We start from the raw sequence: 25238 nt of genomic DNA, 5'->3' as shown, positions 1-25238 counted from the left end.
CTGATGTTTTTAGCCATAATATATTTACATATATTATAATTTATTATATATTCTAAATATATTAATAATATATGTAAATATTTTATGACTAAAAACATATATAAAATATGTTTCTGCCAGGATTTAAACTCTCAAGCTCATACATTAGAAGCAAGGACATTAACCACTACACTATACAACTATATGTTAACCTGCACAGAAATATAAAATAAGTCTTCTGCTGAATAGGAATACTCACTAAATCAGAAACTACTATGAGGTTTTTCTAAGCTAGTTTAGCATTCAGCTTTATAGCTGAGTGGATAAGGTCCTTACCTCTACTGTACAAGGGGTTGTGAGTTCAAATCCTGGCAGAATCTTTTCAGAAATTTATGTTAAATTACATTTAAATACACTTACTCGAGCACACATGGTGTTCTGCCGAGCATGCTCGCTCAACACTATTACATGGTTAACACAGTTAAAAAAGGACATACATCCATCAAGTTTAACTTCAAGGGATTGATAGGGATGTAAATTTTAGAAAAGAAGAGTGAGACCCAAAAACATTTTCATAAGAATTAACATTATTTAGTTTTAAGAATTCATCAAGTCATTCAAGTCTTTTTTAAAACCGTCCACTGTTCCTGCTGTGACTATGTCCGGAGGTAGCCTTGATGCCTCTGGAGACTGAACTTTTTCTACAGATGAAGGCAGTGCCACCTTGTCTTTTGAGGGAGTTTTACATGGAACAGCTTTACACCATATTTTTGGCATGGCCCATTTATATATTTGTATAGATTAATCATGTCCCTACCCCCTTAGACCCTACTTCTCAAGACTAAGTAAACATATTTTTTAAATTTTCCCTCATGACTAAGACCCTCCATGCCCCTTATCAGTTTAGTTGCTCTCCTTGGTACTTTTTCCAGTTCTAGGACTCATCTTAGATATTGAAGGCACATTGCTAGGATATGTCTTTTCACCAGAACAGGGCCACACTGACTGCTATTTTCAGAAGTCCCAAAGCAGTGAATGGAGAGCGCACCGCACATGTACAGACACCTCTCTATTCACCTCTGTGGAACCGACCACCAGAAATAGCTGAGCCAGTGCTGACATAGTGCACTTTCTTTCACTTTGGGAGGCCCATAGGGAACCACAGCTATCTGACATTGATGGCATATCCTAGCAATGTCTGAATTAAAAAAATTTAAATAATAATAATAAAATATATGCATATACTGTATATATATATATTATTATTTATATATATATATATATATAATGTATATACATTCTACATTTTTATATATATATATATATATATATATATATATACACACACACACATAGTGTGTATATATGTATTTATCTCTCTATAAAAGCATTTTCTATTGGGCAGTGACTGAAGGGCCTCTGACCTTTTTGTATGCAACCCTTGAAGTCACATCTGTCCAGAGAAGGCGTTTTAATTGATTAATTGCTGATTGGGCTGCAATGAGATGGGGTTTATGATCTTTTGCTGCACCCCTAGGTGATTCCTGCTGGATTTGTCAGCTCTTAATCAATCTCTACAGGGAAAGAGAGACAGGGAGACATAGGGAAAGTACTTAATTGCTCTAGGATGATACCAGCTCAGCATATAAAACACATTCTTAAACAATGCTGTAGATCTGCTGCTGGCAGGCTTCTGTCTCCCAAATCCCAATAACCAGATGATAAAATAAAGAACAACCCTAGGGATGAAATACAGACTCTGAAGGCACTGAGGATATCATCAGGATGTTAACATATAGTGGTTTCCCTTGTAACATAATAGAGAGGATACAGCCCCACCTTCTCTGTGCCCTGAAAGGTACCCTGTCTGTGCCAATCTGCTTTTTTCTCATGTAAATGAGGAGAGAGCTGGTTTGCAGAGGATGGGATGGGATCAGACATTGAGCCTGCAGGCAGCTCAGCTCTCAGCTTCTCCTCCTCCTCATGGCACCAGAGGTCGCTCTTATTTTCTTAAAGACAGTTCACACATCTTTGCCTTCACAGACATCCCTTATCACTTGCATCTGAGCAGAGTTTCACAGAAGCTAGGAGGTGATGCACACATCATGCCCATATGAACTGGCATAAAGATAGATGCCTTGGAGCAACGCATCTACAATCTAGACTACAGCAAAAGAAGACGATCCAAGGCAGAAAAAGTTTTGGCTTCCTCAGATCATCCTAGGAACCCAGTGAACTCTAGGAGAAGTGACACAGGAGGGACCAGGACCTGTTAGGTTGGCAACAGGTGGAACTGTCTAAGGGAGCGTCATAGTGAAGTTGGCACTGGAGCTTGGCTTTTCTCTCTGGGTTTGTCTTTAAGAATTTTTCACCATTACTTCAAAAAGTGAAGAAGACTTCCTAGCCCTGGCTGCATCCAGGCTGAGCCGCAGGAAGAGGGTGATTGGTGTGGCCATAGGGGTGGCCATGGTTCTTATCCTTCTCGTAGCCATCCCTTTACTGGTCAGTAGCTCTAAGACCAGCAGCCACTATGAGATGCTGGGCAGCTGCAGGATGGTATGTGACCCCTACACCCCCCAGACACATGGGGCGTCCTCTGTCGAGTCCAGCCAGGAGTATGGGCTCATCTCCCCCCCACCCCACCTACAAGGGGGCAAACTGGACCAAGGGGCAAAGAAGGGGAAATCAGGGCTCCGAGGATTACCGGGACCTCCTGGGCCACCTGGTCCTAAAGGACCTCCCGGGGAGCCAGGGCGACCGGGACCTCCAGGACCCGGCCCAGGAGGCTATGTCTCGTCCTATTACAGCCCAAAGATCGCCTTCTATGCCGGGCTGAGGAAGCCACATGAAGGCTACGAGGTCCTGCGCTTCGACGACGTCGTCACCAATGTGGGGAACTACTACGAGCCCTCCACCGGCAAGTTCACCTGCCCCCTGCCTGGCATCTATTTCTTCGCCTACCACGTGCTGATGAGAGGGGGGGATGGCACCAGCATGTGGGCAGACCTGATGAAAAACACACAGGTGAGAAGAAACCAGCAAAATATATATATATATATATATATATATATATATACACACCTATCCCACTTATATATGTATATATGCCATGTATGCCCCCCCAGCTTGTTTGTGGTACCATCACTGCCAAAGAATAAATGCCAACCTTTTCAACAATCACATTCCGGCAGCGCCGGGTCTCCAGCAGGTACCTGAAGAAGTAATGTCTGCATGCGGTGCCCGGTGGGCAAGTTCAGAAATATGTGATATTACTCATTTACTAGTAATATAGTGACATGAAGTATTATAGAGAACTGTAAGGTTCATTTATATAGTACTTTATTCTGTAAGAAATGGGTAATAACTAAGCACAGTGTAATGTACTGGCAACAGGTGGATGATGAGTGTATTCCACTCTGTATTATATATATTACATAAATTATATCAAATGAACTTTCTAGATAAAACGTCTATCGATCTATCTGTATTTCCATAATCAATACATCTTTTATCTATCTATTTACTGTCTTGTATCTATCTATCTATCCATCTATCTGTCCTACTATTTACTTGTATCTAATATCTTTATAATCCAATTGTTTATTTAACTGTACTCTCTGTATATATTTTATATCTATCTATCTGCTATATCTGTCTATTTCATCTCTCTCTCTCTCTTTCTCTCTCTCTCTCTCTCTCTCTCTCTCATATCTATCAATCTATCATCTATCTATCTATCGCATATCTATCTCTCTCATATCTATCAATCTATCTTCTATCTATCTAGCTATTATCTATCTATTATCTATTTTATATCTGTCTATTTATCTATCTCTCCCTATTTAATTAACATTAATCTATTATCCATATGAAGCTTGAAAAAAGCTTATTTCAGTATTAATTACAGCCACAGATACAGTAATGGTATAAGCAGGTTATAAGGACCAACTAACCTCACTCCTTATGCCACAGATGTGACTTGTCTGTTCCTGCCTGTACTTTAATGGTGTACATCACATATATACAGGGGTGGGTGTCCCTATATCTGCCATTTATCTGTCTTCTACAGAGGGATTTGGGCAGTGCCAATTATATCACAACATAGGAGTTTGTGAAGGGGCCATTTCCATCAATTGTCTCAAATTCTTGCTGCAGACAGTGTCTGGAGAATAACCACCCCCTGCGGGCAGGTCCTTGGAGGATATGGGATTACTGCCCCCCGGGGACCCCGTTGTAAGCAGTCAGTCGTTTAAATTCGTTTCATTAGGACATAACTCACTACAATGTAACTAATAGGATAACGATATGTCAGGGGGTAAAGGGTCCTCCCTGCTGCACATACATCAGTACATTACTATGCACTAACATTACATGGAGACTTATTAGATGGGGATCACTGACCTAAAAGTCACACTGACATGCCCCTCTGCTTACAATCTAACGAATAACCATTCTGATTGATCTCATGTGATGTCCCCAACTTACCAGGACCATTCCTATGAATCCAAATTACTTTCCCAATGTCTTCTGTTTTCCTTAAACTACACCAAAGGACTAGATGTGCCTGTGACAAGGGGCATTTTATTACTGGTTTATAAAAGTTTGCCACCAATATATTACACCTGGATGAGGTACAGAGCACGTGTTAAATATGATATTACCTTTCTATTTTAGAATATCTATCTACCTTCTATCTATCTATCTATCTATCTATCTATCTATCTACCTTCTATCTATCTATTATCAATCTAGCTATCTACTATCTATCTACCTCCTATCTATCTCTCTATCTGTCTATCTATCTATCTATCTATCTATCTATCTATCTATCTATCTTCTATCTATCTATTATCAATCTAGCTATCTACTATCTATCTATCTATCTATCTTCTATCTATCTATTATCAATCTAGCTATCTACTATCTATCTATCTATCTATCTATCTATCTATCTATCTATCTATCTATCTATCTATCTATCTATCTTCTATCTATCTATTATCAATCTAGCTATCTACTAACTATCTACCTACCTTCTATCTATCTCTCTATCTATCTACCTTCTATCTATCTATCTATCTATCTATCTACCTTCTATCTATCTATCTATCTATCTATCTATCTATCTATCTATCTATCTATCTATCTATCATGTCTGTCTTATCTATCCTAGGATTTCCATACCAATTAAATACCATAATATTGATGTTTATTATAAAAGTGTCCTTCTTCTGACATGTGCTGCTCTTGTGATACTAGGCATGAGCTGTGTGACATTAGGGAGGGGGCACCAGCTGCTGCCTGTCCCCTGGTGCTCATTAAATTGCATATTTTACTCCTGTTATTTGCTTAAGCTTCATGTCTACATTGACATGGTCTGTGCTGCTCCCCACTTCATAAGCTTTCCTAGTCTAGGTCCTAGTAAAAGTGCCCTCTGCTCCTGCATTGTGCCAGCCTCACCTTCATGTCTCTGTAACATCCCCAGGCAGGAGAGGAGTCTTCAAGTGAAGTGACAACAAGGTTGGGTGTGTGGACAATGAATGGCATGTTGTGCAGCACAGGAGCATCAACACAGATTACAGGGAAATGTTTGTCCTGCAGTTGGAGCTGGTGAATATTTTATAGAGAGCACAGAAGGTGATCTATATTATCATTCTCCACCTCATATAGCCTTCAGAACCAGACTCCCATCATCAGTCTATGGTGACTAACTTTTTAAAGATTTTAGATCCAATGGAAGTCATTCAGTTTTAACAGATTTTTGTTTGCTAGTTATATTCTGAATGCTACTGTCTGGTGTTATAGATAGATTGATTGATATATATGAGATAGATAGATAGATAGATAGATAGATAGATAGATATGAGATAGATATAGAGCAAGGTCAGACTCGCGCACCTTAGTACCTTAGTATCCTCTGGTGGGTGCAAGCTCTGACACAGTAAAGGACTTCTAATTGAACAGGGCCCCTAAGAAGACAGTTTTGTTTAGAGCTGACTTTGGAATAAGATCAAGGGTGGACATATCCTATATGCTACCTATGTAGCTGCACAGAACCCAGAATTTTGTCAAGAAAACCCCAATGCATCCTAATGTCTACTTCATAGTATGTAAATTAACAATAGTCATAGCTGTTATTGGTGGAGAAGTAGGTGCACCACTAAATAGCTTGGTTGAAAGAAGCCCCAAGATGAGCACCTCGCTCTCAACAAACTAACATAAAAGATGTCCATATTTTTTTTTTGCACAGGGGTTTGATAGATAATTAGATAGATAATAAAAACCAAAAAAGCAACAGCAGCACAGTGAAAAAAACGTAGTTAGGGTGGAAATCCTCTGAAAAGGTAGGCAACCTTTCTTCCAATATAGTACTATATAATATAATAAATAAAAAAAAAAAAAAAACGAAAAAAGGACAGCACTCCAAGTAAAAATATGATGGTCTTTAATCACCCATGTAGATGGCAACGTTTCAGCTCCAAACAAGAGCCTTTCTCAAGCAATGAACACACTATATGCTGGGGTATATATAGTCCAACCCCCATTACAACATAATACAATCAATCAACAATAAAATATATAATTAACAGTGCAAAAGTGTATAAATAATATCCATACTTAAATACAATTGTGTAATATCCTTGAATAGGAGATGCCATAATAATGCATCCAAAATATAATAAATAGTGTACATATTATAACCTAAAAGGAAGTAATTGGTGATAAGGAACAGGTGTATATATTAGTGCAGAAATTAGGAACGATGATGCTGCAAAGAAAGAAGGAAAAGTGTTAACATACCCAGCGCCGTCCATCGCACCAAACATGTCACATGTCGATCAAACCGGCGTCCGGAAATAGGTAGTGCGCAGACGCCAACCGCGTCCTGTCACGGCGTGACGTCACCAGCATTGGTTGCAAAGACACGCGCACAGACATGCGCATTACCGCCGAGAAGCTCAGTCGGCCATACTACGAAAGGTCATTGCGCCCCACATGTCCATGTGTATGCGCATGTCCATGTATGTGTAGACAGGACAGCGCAGCACGGGAATACAAGCCGTGTTATACAATATGTATATACAGGGGGGGGGGGGGGGGGGGGGGGGGGGGGGGGGGGGCAGGGCAGGATGCTGTATCACAAAGTAGCACAGATCCCACCAACTAAGGGAGAACAGCGGAGACCACAACAACAATGTCGCGATCCTCACCAAGATCACCCATAGATCTCCCACAAACCAAACATGTATCGATATACCGCAGTGTAGACTGACACAGAATATAAATAATAGTGAGTTAGCCAGATCGAAATTACACATCATAATAAGGGCACTCTTATAGATAAATAAGGACATGTGGATACAATGTACGTGCACCAGGTACGTCACAAATCCTGTTTCTGCAGCATCATTAGAATCTGTGAATATAAAAAAGAAAAAGAATTAGAAACATGGCTTAGTAGTGTTCAAAAATACACTATGTAGCACAAGAGAAGACGGCGCATATCACATAAAGAGGGCAAACAACTCATTTAAACATAAATCCCCGGATTGTAATCCACATTGAGTCCATTGGGTCTCAAACTGTTAAGAGTATAGATCCAGAGGAGCTCTCTCTTTTTGAGAATCCGTACCCTGTTCCCCCCACGTCTGGGCATGGGTACATGATCAATGGCCCAACATTTCAGATCTTTTTCAGAGTGTTTAAATTCTGTGAAATGTTTGGCAACTGGGAGGTCCTTTCTCTTTTTACGAATGGACAAGCGGTGATTGTTGAGCCGCGTCTTAAGATCAGTTGAGGTTTCACCCACATACAATAACTTACATGGACAGATCAAGACATAAACCACGTAACAGGAATTGCATGTAAGGTGAAAACGAATAGGGTGTACAACTCCGGTGACAGGATGAATGAAAGCACTGCCTTTACCCATATATTTACAATCAGTGCAGCACAGGCAGGGAAAACTACCCTTGCCCAATGTAGTTAGTGCAGTTTGTACCGACCTAGATTTAGGGCCAATATCCGCTCTGACTAGTTGATCCCGTAGGCTTCTAGACCTACAATAAGAGAATAGGGGGGGAGATCTGAATTCCTGGATCTCACTATGGCAGCCCCCCAAAATTTTTTTATATTCACAGATTCTAATGATGCTGCAGAAACAGGATTTGTGACGTACCTGGTGCACGTACATTGTATCCACATGTCCTTATTTATCTATAAGAGTGCCCTTATTATGATGTGTAATTTCGATCTGGCTAACTCACTATTATTTATATTCTGTGTCAGTCTACACTGCGGTATATCGATACATGTTTGGTTTGTGGGAGATCTATGGGTGATCTTGGTGAGGATCGCGACATTGATGTTGTGGTCTCCGCTGTTCTCCCTTAGTTGGTGGGATCTGTGCTACTTTGTGATACAGCATCCTGCCCTGCCCCCCCCCGCCCCCCCCCCCCCCCCCCTGTATATACATATTGTATAACACGGCTTGTATTCCCGTGCTGCGCTGTCCTGTCTACACATACATGGACATGCGCATACACATGGACATGTGGGGCGCAATGACCTTTCGTAGTATGGCCGACTGAGCTTCTCGGCGGTAATGCGCATGTCTGTGCGCGTGTCTTTGCAACCAATGCTGGTGACGTCACGCCGTGACAGGACGCGGTTGGCGTCTGCGCACTACCTATTTCCGGACGCCGGTTTGATCGACATGTGACATGTTTGGTGCGATGGACGGCGCTGGGTATGTTAACACTTTTCCTTCTTTCTTTGCAGCATCATCGTTCCTAATTTCTGCACTAATATATACACCTGTTCCTTATCACCAATTACTTCCTTTTAGGTTATAATATGTACACTATTTATTATATTTTGGATGCATTATTATGGCATCTCCTATTCAAGGATATTACACAATTGTATTTAAGTATGGATATTATTTATACACTTTTGCACTGTTAATTATATATTTTATTGTTGATTGATTGTATTATGTTGTAATGGGGGTTGGACTATATATACCCCAGCATATAGTGTGTTCATTGCTTGAGAAAGGCTCTTGTTTGGAGCTGAAACGTTGCCATCTACATGGGTGATTAAAGACCATCATATTTTTACTTGGAGTGCTGTCCTTTTTTCGTTTTTGTTCATCTGGGGTAAGCAGCAATATCCCTGGACATAGCACCCATTTTTGCTTGTTTCCAGTGCCGCCGCCTTCTTCCTTTTTTAATATAATAAATAGATAGATAGATAGATAGATAGATAGATAGATAGATAGATAGATAGATAGACCAATAGTTGGTTTAGCTGTAGAGCTGAACAGGTTGTGTTAAATGTCTATGCCCATTTAAAGAATGGCTTCTCCACAGCTCAGTATCACAGCAGGTGAACTCAAATGTATAAGGTAAACCATGACATGATGAAAGATCCTGGCTGAAAATGAGCCAGCAGCCAGAGGGTTAATGGTACTGCAGCCTGGGAGGTCAGCTCAGCAGGTGGAGGACTGGGAAGCTCAAGCGTGGGGATCATTTATCAAGGAGCCCATGGGTTACCCATGACAAAAGAAGGACAATCCACTTGATTTTCTTGTCTGCATTTTCAGCTCCAGTCGGAATGCCTACAACAAAGCAGCTCCACTAATTGAGACAATCCTGTGCAGTCATAGCAGTCTTGTATGTGCTGCTGCGCAGGAATCTGTGGACTCCACAATCAGCAGGAAAAAGCTGAAATATGACACTGTTATTAGGATTGAAAGTTAGGGAAGAGATGCTACTGGGACATAACAGCCTGACATAAAACTGTCTAATCTAAAGTATATCTGACAAATAAACCTCAGCTATAATATAGCATTTTACGTTTATGAATATTAATATAGAAAAATACACACAGGTACACTAGTGACTGGGTAATTATACAAGATAAGGCAAAATGACTGCAGGGCAGAGACTAGCAGACAGCCTGAGCAATAATGTACAAAGTATCATGTAGCAATCTGCAAAATCACAGCAGAATTGTAATATTTTATTTTTTTAAGAAGATAATTAAAACATATGTTTGTGTATCATTATTATTATTATTATTATTATTATTTGTATTTTAATCCCCATACAAGACAGACATAATTAACAGGAAACACCGTCCTGGCTTCTTAAAATCAGCTGTTATTGGTCTTACAGTAATTGGGCTCTATAATGTAACAGGTAGCAGTGGGAAGGCTCCTTATAAATATGTACATCGCTTTGCTTAAATTGCACCAATATACATTTTTAAAATACGAAAATTCTAGATAAACACGAAGCACGCATCTAGTGGTGACCAGGAGTACTTGACTGTAGCCAGGCATATCACCAAATGCTAGGGGCATACCACCATATCTCTTGCATTTCTGTTTAGATACAATACACCTCCATATCAGGCTTTTGGTTTCAAAAAATTACCTGAAAAATTATTTCAACCTGGAACTTAAATTGATTTTAATTAAAGGGGTTGTGCCAAGTTTCTATATTAATCTCTATCCACAGGATAGAGGATATCTAGCTGATTGTTGGAGGTCCAACTGCAGGGACCCCAGCGATTTTGAGAACAGAGATCCCGTTACCCTGTTCTAATGGAGCAGCAGGTCGTACATGCACACTACGGCTCTATTCATTCTCTATGGAAGTGCTGGATATAGTCAAATACAGTGCATTGGATAGGGGATAATTTATAAACTTGGCACAACCCCTTTAAGATTAATCCAAATTGTTTCAGTGAAATTAAAAGATACTTTGTAAATAAATAAATAAATACATAAACAAATAAATAAACATTGAAATGTTGTGAGTGCATATATATTCACCCCCTTTGCTATGAAAGCTAAAAATAAAGTCTGATCCAACCAGTTAACTTCCAAAGAAGCATAATTAGTAGAATAAGCCCCACCTGCTTACAAAGTATCACATGATCTGTCACATGATGTGAGTATAAATACACCTGTTCTGAAAGGTCCCTCAGTCTGCAGCACTACGAAGCGAGTAACGTAAAGACCGAGGAGCTCTTCAAATAGGTCAGAGACAACGTTAGGGAGAAGTAGAGATCAGAGTTCGGTTACAAAAAAAATCCTAAACTTTGAACATTCCATGGAGCACCATTATATCTATTATGACAACATAGAAAGAAAATGGTGCAACTACACACCTGACAAGTGAAGGTCACCCACCAAAACTCACAGACCGGGCAAGGAAGGCCACAATCCATAACACAGAAGAAGCTCCAAAGATCCAAAGCAGAGATGGAAGTATCTTTCCACAGGACCACTAGAAGCCGAACATTCCAGAGTCAAGAGTGAGGCATTATGGGCAAGACGTCAGAATAAAAGCCATTGCTTAAAGGAAAACATAAGAAAACAGGTTTGGAGTTTGTCAAACAGCATGAGGCAGACTTACTAAGGTTCTCTGGTCAGATGAGACCATGATGGGAAAAGCTATGTGTGGTGTAAACCCAACACTATCTAACACCTGAAGAACATCATTCCCACAGTAAAGCATGGGCATGGCAGCATCATATTGTGGGATGATTTTCATTGGCAAGAACTGAAAAAATGCTGAAGATTGAAGCAAAGATGCATGGCAGTAAATACAGGACAGTTCTTGAGTATAATTATTTCAGTCTCTCAAGAGATTTGAGACTGGGATGGAGTTTCCCCTAACACAAACATACTGCTAAAGCTTCACTGAGGAGGTTTAAAGGGAGCCTGTCATCAACTTTATGCTGCCCATACTAACAGTAGTATAAAGTAGAGACAGGTGAGTTGATTTCGGCGGTCTGTCATTTATACGTTAAAAGTAAGTGGTTGCCGAGAACCAACATCACAATCATTGCAGACTGGGCCTGGAGAAGAGTCCCGGCCACCTGAGAAGAGTCCTGGTTATTCATGAATTCCTGCTCCCCCGGCCCACCTGCTGATGACTAACAGTCTTCTACTTAGTTTTCTCTCTTTCTGTCTAGGAGAGAACTGCCAATCATCCGCAGATGGGTAAGAGAGCAGGAGATTATGAATAACCATGACTCTTCTCAGGAAGATCTGACTCTTCTCAAGGCCCGGGCTGCAATGATTATGATGCCGGTTCTCAGCAACCACTTACTATTGGCTCATAAGTGACACACCGCTGACATCAGCATTTCTGTCACTATTTTGTGCTGCCCTCAGTGAGGTCAGCGTAAAATTGATGACAGGTTCCCTTTAAGGGGAAACATTGAACTGTTTTGGAATGGCCTAACTAAGAATCTGTGGCATGACTTGAAGACTATTGTACACCAACACAACCCATCTAATTTGAAGGAGTTGGAGCAGTTTTGCCTGGAAGAAAGGGCAAAAGTCCCAGTGTCTGGATATGCTATTAGAGACATTCCCCAAGAGACTTGCATCTCTAATTACACTGGAAGTACTGACTTTCAGCATGTGAATACTTAGGCACATTAAAGTTATTTTTTTGGTTTTTTATCTTAATTATTTTTTATTGCACAGTAAAAAATCTTTTGCACCTTCAAAGTGGTAGGCATGGTGTGTAAATCATATGGCACAATCCCCCCAAAATCAATTTTACTTCCAGGTTGTAATGCAACAAAACACCAACGGAGTAAATATTTTTACAAGGAACTCATGACTGGAAGATTACTTTCTTGGGCAACTGGTTTAAACTTTCTTGGGCAACTGGTTTAAACTTTCAATAAGATGCTGCTAATAATAATAATAAAAATAATATTTAATCTAAGAATCTAAAAGAAGGAAATGTGATCAACTGAAGTCATTTTCACTTTTAGTGTTTATCAAATTGGTTTCACACTAGCGTTTTTCTTTTCCGGTGTTGAGTTCTGTCACAGGAGCTCAATACCTGAAAAAAACTGATCAGTTTTATCCTAATGCATCCTGAATGGAGAGTAATCCGTTCAGGATGCATCAGTTCAGTCCCTTTTAAGTTTTTTGGCCGGAGAAAATACCGCAGCATGCTGCAGTTTTCTCTCCGGCCAAAAATCCTGAACACTTGCTGAATGCCATCGGTATGTATAAAATGTATTAGTGCCGGATCCGGCATTAAGTGTTCCGGCAAAACGGATCCGGTTTTCCGGTCTACGTATGCGCAGACCTTTAAAAATGCAAAAATAAATAAATACCGGATCCGATTTTCCGGATGATGACACTGGAGAGACGGATCCGGTATTTCAATGCATTTGTCAGACGGATCCGCATCCGGATCCGTCTGACAAATGCCATCCGTTTGCGTGAGGATTGCCGGAATCCTCTGCCGCATGTGTGAAAGTACCCTAACTTGTACTTGATAATCTTAGTCAACATTTCTATGTGAGAAACATCAAAGAGTTGAGTTTAGTAACTGCTGGTGTTCCCCCATGTAACAACAACTCTGGAGCATCCATTCTTATGACTGTGTTGTGCCACTCCTTTAGTATTCCTGCTAGAAGTATTTAATGAATTGCTAGCAGTCTGCAATGAAGGTCCAGATGGGTGTTACCAGTTGGGGAGTGTCCCTGCATTGTCTGACACTGTCCAATTGGTGCTGCTAGGGTCAGACTGTGCATGGACACACCCTCAACTGATAACACCCATCTGGACCTTCATTTTAGACTGCTAGCAATTCATTCATAACTTCTAGAAGGAATAATAAAGCAATGGTAGAATATGGAGTCATGAGAGTAGATGCTCCAGAACTCTTTTTGCAAGGCACATGCTTGTACTTACTAAAAGTCGAGCAAAGGTACAGGTCTTCTTTAAGGGCCCTTTCACGGTCTTGAATGCCAGACTGGTGACCAAAATGAACATATACTGTACATATGTCAGTTGTGTCTGTCTCGCAGCATAAGGCAACTATCAGGACACAAGTGATATACAGTATGTGAGCCCAACCTAAGACTTAGCATACCGTTATAGTAATTTTTTGATATTATCATGTGTTACAGCATTTGTATTAGTGAATTTAGGGTTAAAGGGAACCTGTCACCGGGATTTTGTGTATATAGCTGAGCACAACCGCAATACCCAGTCCCCATAGCTCTCTTTGCTATTATTGTGTAAAAAAAACGATTTGATACATTTGCAAATTAACCTGAGAGGAGTCCTGTCCCTGACTCATCTCAAGTACAGGACTCATCTCAGGTTCATTTGCATATATATCAAATCGGGTTCTTTACACAATAAAAGCACACAGAGCTATGGGGACTGGGTATTGCAGATGTGCTAGCGGCCATCTAGCAACCCATGTCCTCAGCTCTATATCCAAAATCCAGGTGACAGGTTCCCTTTAAAGGGGTTGTCTGATCATGGACAATGGAGGCATATTGCTAGGATTTGCCCCCATTCTCTTATAGGTGCAGGTCCCACGCTGGGACCACACCTATATCGAGAACGGAGCCCCGCAAGGTGAAGGAGGGCACACTGCGCATGCTCAGCTTCCCTCCATTCATTTCTATGGGGCCGGCAAAAATAGCCGAGCGCTGGCTCGGCTATTTCCGTCGGCCCCATAGAAATGAATGGGAACGATGGCTGGTCATGCGCGGTACGCTCCCATTCACTTCTATGGGGAGCCGGCTTGGTGGTGGCTGGACCGGAGTCCTCCAGCCACCACCTGTCCACCGCCAGTTCTGTGAGAAGAACTTGCAGATGTTTTTCTCTACCTCTTGTATGATGTTCTTTGTTTGTGGTTTCACTTTCTCATCTCCTTCCTTCTGCCAGGTGTCACTTATTTTGACTAATCGTCTTCCTTTATAATCCCTCCCATACTGCCTAACTTTGCGGTTTATACTACTTCCTGTATGAGGTGTTCACTGCTGGAGGCTGCTTCTGTTGTTTGTACAGATAACTCTTATACTTTATTGTGTTTCCTTGCTGGCTGGATTCTAGGTGACCCTGACTCCGTCCGTATTAAGTGCAGGGAGCCGGTGGTCGTGTCCCCTCACTATTATTGGGTTTTCAGGTGTCACACAGTATTAGGTACGCGGGCATGCAATCGTCTACCATACAGACGCATGCATGTGCATAGCAGTCAGGGAGAGCTCTTAGGGTTTTATAGGGCTCACCTATAAGCTCCTTAGTTTGGGATCAAGCCAGTCGCTCGTTTATTTATATGTTCCAGCTATCTGCTAACTTCATCCCTGACATTATAAACCGCCATAACCGTCTTAAGCATGGATCCGGTTTCAGCCTTGATTGACCGCATGCAAGGTCTTTCGCTGGAGGTAGCAGATCTCTGTAAAACTGTGTCTCAGTTTCAGGTGACCGGTTCCGCTGGTGTTCATGGAGTTTGTTCCGAGCCTAAGATCTCACTCCCGGATACGTTCTCCGGGGGTAGTGAGAATTTTGTTTGCTTTAGAGAGGCTTGCAAACTCCATTTTCGCCTACTTCCCCATTCCTCTGGTGATGAGGATCAGAGGGTGGGGATCATCACCTCGCTGCTCAGGGATAACGCTCAGTCTTGGGCCCTTTCATTGCCGGTGGGGGCACGGCCCCTCCAATCGGTGGATGAATTTTTTGTAGCCCTGGGGCAGATATATGATGACCCGGATCGTATTGCTCTGGCTGAATCTAAACTGCGTCTTTTATGCCAGGGTAAACAGTCCGCAGAGATATATTGTTCTGAATTTCGGAGATGGGCAGCTGATACTGGTTGGAATGATGCTGCACTCCGAAGTCAATTTTGCCATGGTCTTTCGGAAAGATTGAAAGATGCATTTGTTTTTCATGAGAGACCAGCGTCGTTAGAGTCAGCCATGTCTCTAGCTGTTCGTATTGACAGGCGTCTTAGAGAGAGAGAGGAGCTTACTCTTTCCTGTCATATTCAGCCCAAGGACAGTGGGGCTGTCTCATTCAGTGCGTAGGGGTCTCAGTCTGTCTCAATCGCCTCTGAGGAGGAGGCCATGCAGCTGGGTTTGCTTGCCTCTGATAGTAGAGGATTCAGCTCTCAGAGGAGGGTTTGTTTCTGTTGTGGGGGTATAAATCATTTGGCTAAGCTTTGTCCCTCTAGGAGATTCATGGCCTTTTCTGAGGGTAATAAAAACAAAACAAAAAACCCCTCTAAAAACTTTCCATTTGCTACTATTGGCAAGGTTGATTCAAAAATTGAAGGCGTGCCGTTTGCTTGTAGTTCCCGTTTTCTCCTACCTGCCAGGGTGGCGCTAGACAGCAAGAACATTGTTTGTGAGATTTTTGTAGATAGTGGAGCAGCTGTCAATCTCATTGATAATCAATTTGCAACAACGCATGGTTTCCAGGTATGCACTTTGGAAAAGGATATACCTGTTTTTGCTATCGATTCCGCTCCACTTTCTCAAAGATCGTTAAAGGGCATAGTTCACAATATCCGTTTGACTGTGGGTGACGCTCATGTTGAGGATATGTCATGTTTTGTCTTAAGCGGATTACCTACTCCTCTAGTGTTGGGGCTACCCTGGCTCACTAAACATAACCCCACCATTGATTGGCAAGCAAGGCAAATAAATGGTTGGAGTGACTTTTGCAGAGAGAATTGCCTCACGGCGCCTCTTTCAGAGGTTTCTACCAAGACTGTGTGTTCTCTTTGAATTTTCACATGTGTTTTCCGAGAGTGGTGTCCAAGAGTTGCCCCCTCACCGTGAGTACAACTGCCCTATTAATCTCATCCCAGGCGCCAAGCTGCCAAAATCACGACTATACAATCTCTCCCAACCTGAAAGAGTCTCTATGCGTACTTATATCTCTGAGAGACTGAGAAAGGGTCACATCCGACCCTCGAAGTCACCTGTTGCCGCAGTTTGTTTTTTTTTAAGAAAAAAGATGCTTCTTTAAGACCTTGTCTGGATTTCAGGGAGCTGAACCGTAGCACGATTCGTGACCCATATCCGCTTCCTATGATCCCGGTACTGCTTAACCAGATTGTTGGGGATAAAGTTTTTTCTAAGTTGGATTTAAGTGGGGTATACAACCTAGTCAGGGTCAGGGAAGGGGACGAATGGAAGATGGCCTTCAATATCCCTGAGGGTCATTTCGAGAATTTTGTTATGCCCTTTGGTTTGATGAACATTTTGTCTTTCAACATTTTGTGAACAGCATTTTTTATCATTTAATGGGGAAATTTGTACTGGTGTATCTAGATGACATTTAGATTTTTTCTCCTGATTTCAAGACTCATCGGGACCACCTATGTCAGGTCTTGCTGATTCTGCGGGAGAATAAATTATACGCTAAACTGGAAAAATGTGTGTTTGCGGTTCCGGAGATTCAATTTCTTGGTTTTCTTCTCTCCGCTTCTGGTTTTCGGATGGACCCTGAGAAAGTCCGCGCTGTGCTTGATTGGGAGCTTCCTGAGAATCAGAAGGCGCTGATGCGGTTTTTAGGTTTTGCCAATTATTACAGAAAGTTCATTTTGAATTATTCCTCTGTTGTTAAGCCACTCACTGATATGACTAAAAAGGTGGTGGATTTTTCCTCGTGGTCGGTAGATGCACTTAAAGCCTTTTCTAGTATTAAAGAGAGTTTTGCTTCCGCTCCCATTTTGGTACAACCTGATGTCTCTCTACCTTTTATTGTTGAGGTGGATGCTTCTGAGGTGGGTGTGGGTGCGGTTTTATCTCAGGGTCCCTCTCCTGCCAAATGGCGACCGTGTGCCTTTTTCTCAAGGAAACTCTCCTCTGCAGAGAGAAATTATGATGTGGGAGATAGTTAGTTGTTGGCCATCAAATTAGCTTTTGAGGAATGGCGCCATTGGTTAGAGGGAGCTAGACACCCTATTACCGTGTTTACCGACCATAAGAATCTGGCCTACTTGGAATCGGCCAAGCGTCTGAACCCGAGACAGGCCAGATGGTCTTTGTTCTTTTCTAGGTTTAATTTTGTTGTTACGTTCCGCCCTGGGGTTAAAAATGTGAAGGTGGATGCCCTGTCATGTTGTTTTCTGGGAGGGGGGAACTTTGAAGACCCGGGTCCCATTTTGGCTGAAGGGGTGGTCGTCTCTGCTCTTTATCCTGATTTGGAGGCAGAGGTTCAGGCAGCCCAGGCAGAGGCTCCTGATCTTTGTCCTCCTGGGAGGTTGTTTGTGCCTCTCGCTTTACGACACAAGGTTTTTAAGGAGCACCACGATACTGTCCTTGCTGGGCACCCGGGGAGTAGAGCCACAGTGGATTTCATTGCTCAGAGATTCTGGTGGCCGGCTCTTCATAAGACAGTTGAGGGTTTTGTGGCAGCCTGCGAGACCTGCGCTCGTGCCAAGGTCCCTCATTCACGGCCATCGGGTTCTCTCCTCCCGTTACTTATTCCTTCCCGTCCTTGGACGCATCTGTTCATGGACTTCATTACGGACCTGCCTCGTTCCTCGGGGAAGACTGTGATTCTGGTGGTAGTGGACCGTTTTAGCAAAATGGCACATTTCATTCCCTTTCCTGGGTTACCCAATGCTAAGACGCTGGTGCAAGCGTTTGTTGATCATATTGTTAAATTCCTTCAGACATCGTTTCTAATAGGGGCACGCAATTTGTTTGCAGATTCTGGAAGGCCTTCTGTTCTCGCTTGGTTGTCGTTCTCTTCTGCTTTTCACCCGCAGTCGAATGGTCAGACCGAACGTGTCAATCAGAATCTGGAGACATATCTGCGCTGTTTTGTGGCGGAGAATTAGGAGGATTGGTATTCTTTTTTGTCCCTTTCTGAGTTTGCTTTAAATAACCGTCGCCAGGAGTCCTCTGATAAGTCACCATTTTTTGGGGCATATGGGTTTCATCCGCAGTTTGGGACATTCTCTGGAGAGGGGACTTCTGGTTTACCTGATGAGGAGAGATTTTCCTCGTCTTTGTCATTTATTTGGCAAAAGATTCAGGGTAATCTGAAGAGGATGAGTGAGAGATATAAGCGTGAGGCGGATAAGAGACGTGTGCCTGGTCCGGACCTGAATGTTGGTGATCTGGTGTGGTTGTCTACAAAGAATATCAAACTGAAGGTTCCCTCCTGGAAGTTGGGTCCTAAGTTTATTGGGCCTTACAAAATCTTGTCCCTCATCAATCCCGTTGCCTTCCGTCTTGATCTTCCTCAGACTTGGAAGATCCATAATGTTTTTCACAAGTCCCTATTAAAACCTTATGTCCAACCCTCTGTACCCTCCTCTTTGCCGCCTCCTCCGATTATTGTTGATGGTAATCTTGAATTTCAGGTCTCTAGGATTGTGGATTCCCGCATTATCCGCGGTTCTCTTCAGTTCCTCGTTCATTGGGAGGGTTATTGTCCTGAGGAGAGGATGTGGGTCCCAGTGGCGGACATTAAGGCCACTCGTCTCATCAGGGCTTTCCATAGGTCTCATCCTGAGAAGGAGTCAATTAAAAAAAGCATCAGATCCCAGGGCAAGTGTCATACATTGTTTTTTTCTGGTGTTTTTGAGGTATTTTGTGGTTTTTATTGTTTTGTTTTCACTGGCAATTTCTGCAGTAAAAAAGATGCCAGTACTAGATGTTGCACGGAAATTGGAAATATTAAATGCAGGACAAACGATTGTTTTCTGTCGTGGCATTTTTTTTTCATCCTTGAGGTGTCTTTATTGGGGCTGTGCGATTTTTCTATTTTTATTTTTCAAATCAAAGCTTGCTCTGTCGCTGGAATTTTTCCCTCATTGCCTGGTGTTTTTCTCCCATACACCTCCAATATTTATTTATTATTATTATTATTTTTTTTTAATGCACAAGCAATGTGTGTGCAATGTGTGTTCAGTGTGTGTTTTACAAGCGTTTTTGCCTGGCTTTTTTTTTTTTTTTTGCCAATGCTTTTTTCCCCATAGAGCTCTACAGATTAAGTGACATTATAGGAGGCACCTACTTTCCTATTTAAAAAAATGCAATAAAAACCCCACTAAAAATGTGCTAAAAGACAGTATATGGTTTCTTGAGGCTTCCTGTGTGAGGCTTCCTGTGCGTTCCTCACTGGTCAGTTAGGCTACATCACATCTGGATCCCATTATAGTCAATGGGTATCCGGCGGTACATGGTCATATCCGGCAACGCCGGCCATGGTGAGCTTCGGTAGCCTGATCTTCTGCCGGATCAGGATACTGGAATTCAAATATAACTGTGAACGGGACCTTACTTATCCCCTGTCCTTTGGGTAGATGATAACTTTCAAACTTGGCACAACCCCATTAAGGCTCCATTCACACGTCCGTATAATGGGTCCGCATCAGTTCCGCAAATTGCGGAACAGGTGCGGACCCATTCATTCTCTATGGGGACGGAATGGATGCGGAGAGCATCCGCATTTCTGGAGCGTGCCCCCGATCTTTCGGTTCGCGGCTCTGGAAAAAAATAGAACATGTCCTAGAGAATAGGCAGTTCTATGGGGGTGCCGGCCGGGTGTATTGCGGATCCGCAATTTGCGGATCCGCAATGCACTACGCACGTCTGAATGGACCCTAACTGTATCAGGATGAAGACATTAACATACACAGAAGGTTGATCTTGATGGACTTTTCAGTCTGTGCAGTCATGGTAATGAGACTGTATACTATTCTATTTCATTTATATTTCTCTTTTTCTGATATGAAGAGACTCATAAGATCTGTGACATTTTTGAAAATAAATGTTATTATGACATTTGTTCTTTATACAAAGGGACATGACAGGCTGCACACACTGTAATTGTGATCACTATGTAATTAGAGAGGCTAGATCTGCAGCTTACTGGCACACGGAAATCATGAATCATTAATAGTGATAAGAGGCAGGGGCAATATTCGAATTTGTGATATTTCGCGAATATTTAGGCAAATATTTATCATAAATTTGCGAATTCGAGAATTCGCCATTATTTTCTTGATTGTGAAAATCGGCAATGTAATATGCGCATATTGCACATGCAATACAGGCGTGGGTCCGTATCTCGCATGTAGATGCCTGGTCATGCAGGTTGTGCTAAGGTTCAGAACGTTAATGCCTCGCTTCAGGCTCTGATGGCACAGCGTGCAAACCACTTGGGTCTTGTCGTCAGCACATTGTGTGAAGAAGTGCCATGCCAGGGAACTCTTTGAAGCTGCCTTTGGTGTGCTCGGTCCCTGTTGACGGTGGCCAGTAGCAGGCGAACTGTTTTGGCGACGGCTGCTCTGCTTTTGCACCCTGCTCCCGCTTTTGCTACGCTGTTGGCTCGGTCTCACCACTGCCTCTTCCTCCGAACTCTGAAAGTCAGTGGCACGACCTTCATTCCATGTGGGGTCTAGGACCTCATCGTCCCCTGCATCGTCTTACACCCAGTCTTACTCCCTGACCTCCTTTTCGGTCTGCACACTGCAGAAAGACGCAGCAGTTGGCACCTGTGTTTTGTCATCATCAGAGGCGTGCTGAGGTGGTATTCCCATGTCCTAATCAGGAAACATAAGTGGTTGTGCGTCAGTGCATTCTATGTCTTCCACCCCTGGGGAAGGGCTAGGTGGATGCCCTTGGGAAACCCTGCCAGCAGAGTCTTCAAACAGCATAAGAGACTGCTGCATGACTTGAGGCTCAGACAGGTTCCCCGATATGCTTGGGGGTGATGTGACAGACTGATGGGCATGGGTTTCAGGCGCCATCTGTGCGCTTTCTGCAGAAGACTAGGTCGAAGATAATGTGAACGTGCTGGATCCACTGTCGGCCACCCAATTGACTAGCTCCTGTACTTGCTCAGGCCTTACCATCCTTAGAACGGCATTAAGCCTGACCAAATATCGCTGTAGATTCTGTCGGCTACTGGGACCTGAGGTAGTAGGTTCAGTAGGACGTGTAGCTGTGGCAGAACGGCCACGTCCTCTCCCTGCACCAGAGGCTCCACCAACACCACCACCACGTCCATGACCGCGTCCCTTATTAGATGTTTGCCTCATAGTTAGCGTTCACAAAGCAAAGTAAAAAGTGGTTAAGTCTGTTAAAAATAATTAACCGCCAATAAAAACCCTGATGTAGGGTATTTTTTAAACTCTATATGACAGTGGTATTTGTGGCCTAAATGTGACAGTCACCTATGCAAGTGTGATCACAGATGTGCAGTATATGAAAAAAAGATTTTTTTTCACCACAGTATCCTAAAAGCCTTATATGTGGCCTAAATGTGACAGTCACCTATGCAAGTGTAATCACAGATGTGCAATATATGAAAAAAAAGTTTTTTTCCCCCACAGTATCCTAAAAGCCTTATTTGTGGCCTAAATGTGACAGTCACTTATGCGCGTGTAATCCCAGATGTGCAGTATATTAGAGGGTTTTTTCACCCCAGTAACCAAAAAGCCGTATTTCTGGCCTAAATGTGACAGTCACTTATGCACGTGTAGTCCCAGATGTGCAGTATATCAGAGGCTTTTTTCACCCCAGTATGCCAAAGCCGTATTTATGGCCTAAATGTGACAGTCACTTATGCACGTGTAATCCCAGATGTGCACTATATTTAACAGATGTATTTTTAACCACAGTAAGCAAAAAGCTGTATTTCTGGACTTGCAGACATGCAGATAGCCTGTGCTGGTGCACTATTGTTGCATAAAATGGCTGCCGATCATGTATTGATATTGACTAACTGAAGAAAAAAAAGTTTGTTTTCAGCAGTAGTTGGCTCAGTGCAGGCTTAAAAAAATTCTGCATTGCACCCACAAAACACTTTTGCTGTAGATCGCTGAGTACAAAAAACAGTTCTTGATAAGATTTCTCCCTGATCTCTCCCTCACAGCAGCTGCAGCCTATCCCTACACTAATCCGAGCAGAGTGACGGGCGGTGCTACGTGACTCCAGCTTAAATAGAGGCTGGGTCACATGCTGCAGTTGGCCAATCACAGCCATGCCAATAGTAGGCATGGCTGTAATGGCCTTTTGGGGCAAGTAGTATGACGCTTGTTGATTGGCTGCTGTGCAGCCTTTCAAAAAGCGCCATAAAAATCGCCGAACACCGAACCCGAACTTTGACGCAAATGTTCGGGTTCGGGTCCGGGTGCTGAAAACCCTAAAGTTCGGTACGAACCCGAACTTTACAGTTCGGGTTCGCTCAACTCTAGTTCTGAGTACTAGGCGGCACATACTTTGCAGCAGGCTGCACGGGGGCTGTAGAAAGTTCCTGTTCTAGATCCTCCTCAGACTCAGAGGGCCAGATAAACAAAAATGACCCAGGGTATCCCCGGGACGGGTAAGGAACAGTGCCCACCCAGTATAGCCACAGGGGATACACCTAAAGTATAACTCGGTAAAAGCTCCCGAGTGAAACAGCAGAAACAAATAGAAAGAGAGCTCATAGTACCAAAAATATATATAAATTTTATTGAAGCATGTTAAAAATGGGGTGAGTTGGGGAAAATTCTAGTTGTCCGGCTTTTCTGTATGTATCATATTGATGAAGAATGTGAAGGTACATTGGAGCACAGGAGGGTCTCTAGGACTGGTGGAGGGGGGACTTCCCGGTACTAAATAATGGTGGAAATTTTTAACCATTTATAATATCGAGCGGTACATGGGTAGGGGACCGTGGCTCGGAACCCGGGGGTGCCCGGGTATCGGGCGCAGCTCGGGGTACGGCTCTTCCCGTCAGACACGAGGTTCGATTGCGGGCAGGGAGGTGACACACGCGGTGGGCGCGCTACTATGTGCTCCTTTAAAGAGACAGAGCAGGTCTCTGGCTCTGTTTTTTGTTTATATCCTCTTTAACTGCCGAGTGACACTCGTTTCGAGTTCTCTGCCGCACGAAATATCAATGTGAATAAATGTGAAGTACGGCGAATCATGTTACGGATAGTTGATTTAATCATATGGGGATGAGGCAGTAAAATATACGAGTGGGTTTCTATCACTGCGGTAAAGGACTGCTGGACCCCCCTCTCCGGTTTTTCGTTTATCAAATGCTTGTGATTAAAGATCGATGCAAGCTTGCCTTTAGGCAGTATGTGAGCATTAAGCGATCGGCCACATGAGTGCCAATCCTTCCGTTCGTACTTGCCCGTGTCTGGGGGAGGGTGTGCGCGGGTGGCGCTCGCTGCTGGGCGGCTGTCGGGATTTCAGGCCTCTTGTCCCTGCAGTTTATGGAGAACCTGGGCTGAATGGGTTGCTTTGTCCATCTGCTTTGTTAGGCTTTGGATGTCGGGTGAGTCCTGTTACCCTCCCCAGTAGGAGACCTCCTTTTGATTTTCAAATATTGACATTATTATGGATATTTGCATGAAATTATTGTCAACTATGGACACAGATTAGAATTGGTGGATGTATGGAATTAATAATATTAATATGTAATATGGATTTAAATTTTTGTATTATAACAATAAAATATTTAAAAAAGAGGAAAAGAAAAAAAAGAAAAAGAGAAAAAAAAAATGACAGAAAATAAATGAAAAATAGTACATAAGATGCCGTAAAACAAGGTGATGAGAGCGGAGAACAAGAAAGAGCGCCACCCTGGGGAGAAAAGCACACGGATAAGAAGATGGAGGAATATGGTAATGAAATGATGTATAGCATGGGAACAGAAAGTACTGGGTACAGTGCCCAACCCATGAAATAAGTAAGAAGATGATCAAACCATAAAATGCCAGGTAGAGCAAGGTCATCTCATACACCCCCAATGGCAGAATGCAAACACATGAGAGATGGAAGTATGTTGCATTGAGAAAGGCAAAGTGCAAGTGGACCGAAGGATCACACAGCCAGAGGGGGGCAGCAGGAGACCGGAGCTCACCTGAACAGACCGTGTGTAAAGAGACCCAGGGTGGTGCTACCCCAACGCGCGTTTCGGCGTGCCTTCGTCAGGGGGTCAGATTTATCATTACTCTGACAGCTCACTCCACTTTAACATATGGCTAAAGTCAGTTTTAGCCAAGTCAGATTTATGATCGGCCCTTTAAGACTGTAATAAATGTGGTTTGACGGTAGCAGTTTATCCGTCAGTAAGCAGCTTTACAAAAGTCGCACATCTTTACGAAAAAGTTGCACGTTTTTATGAAAAAGTCGCATGTTCTATTAAAAAGTCTCATAAGATAAGCATGGTCCTCACTGGAGTGAAATTGCGACTTTTTTGCGACTTTTTAAATAGTCCCAATAGTAAATCTGTCTAGAGATTCATTTACATAAGAAAACACGCCCACTTTCAGAAAACTGGCGAGCATAGTGCAGAGCAGAAAAAAGTCGCAAATTTGTGCGCAGTTTTAGCGTTTGGGACTTTTTTGGGGACTTTTTCACTCCATTATTTTGACCTGAGCTAATGATAAATCTGGCCCAGAGTCTTTAGTGAGCTCCTGGGTCTCCGTGGGCTGTCCTGGTCG

The 25238-nt window shown here is 42.7% G+C and overlaps 1 protein-coding gene across 1 annotated transcript in view; it reads left to right on the top strand.

The window, feature by feature from the left end:
- The first annotated feature begins 1921 nt into the window (after positions 1-1921).
- C1QL4 (complement C1q like 4) overlaps positions 1922-25238 on the top strand; it is a 164073-nt gene continuing 140756 nt past the window's right edge. The window contains exon 1 of the mRNA XM_040425539.1: positions 1922-3003. Within this exon, the coding sequence (XP_040281473.1) occupies positions 2446-3003 (558 nt within the window). The 5' untranslated portion in view covers positions 1922-2445. The remainder of the gene's footprint in view (positions 3004-25238) is intronic.

The sequence above is a fragment of the Bufo bufo genome, chromosome 3 (genome assembly GCF_905171765.1).
Source record: "Bufo bufo chromosome 3, aBufBuf1.1, whole genome shotgun sequence".
Lineage (NCBI taxonomy): Eukaryota > Metazoa > Chordata > Amphibia > Anura > Bufonidae > Bufo > Bufo bufo.
This window is presented reverse-complemented; position numbering and strand designations above follow the sequence as displayed.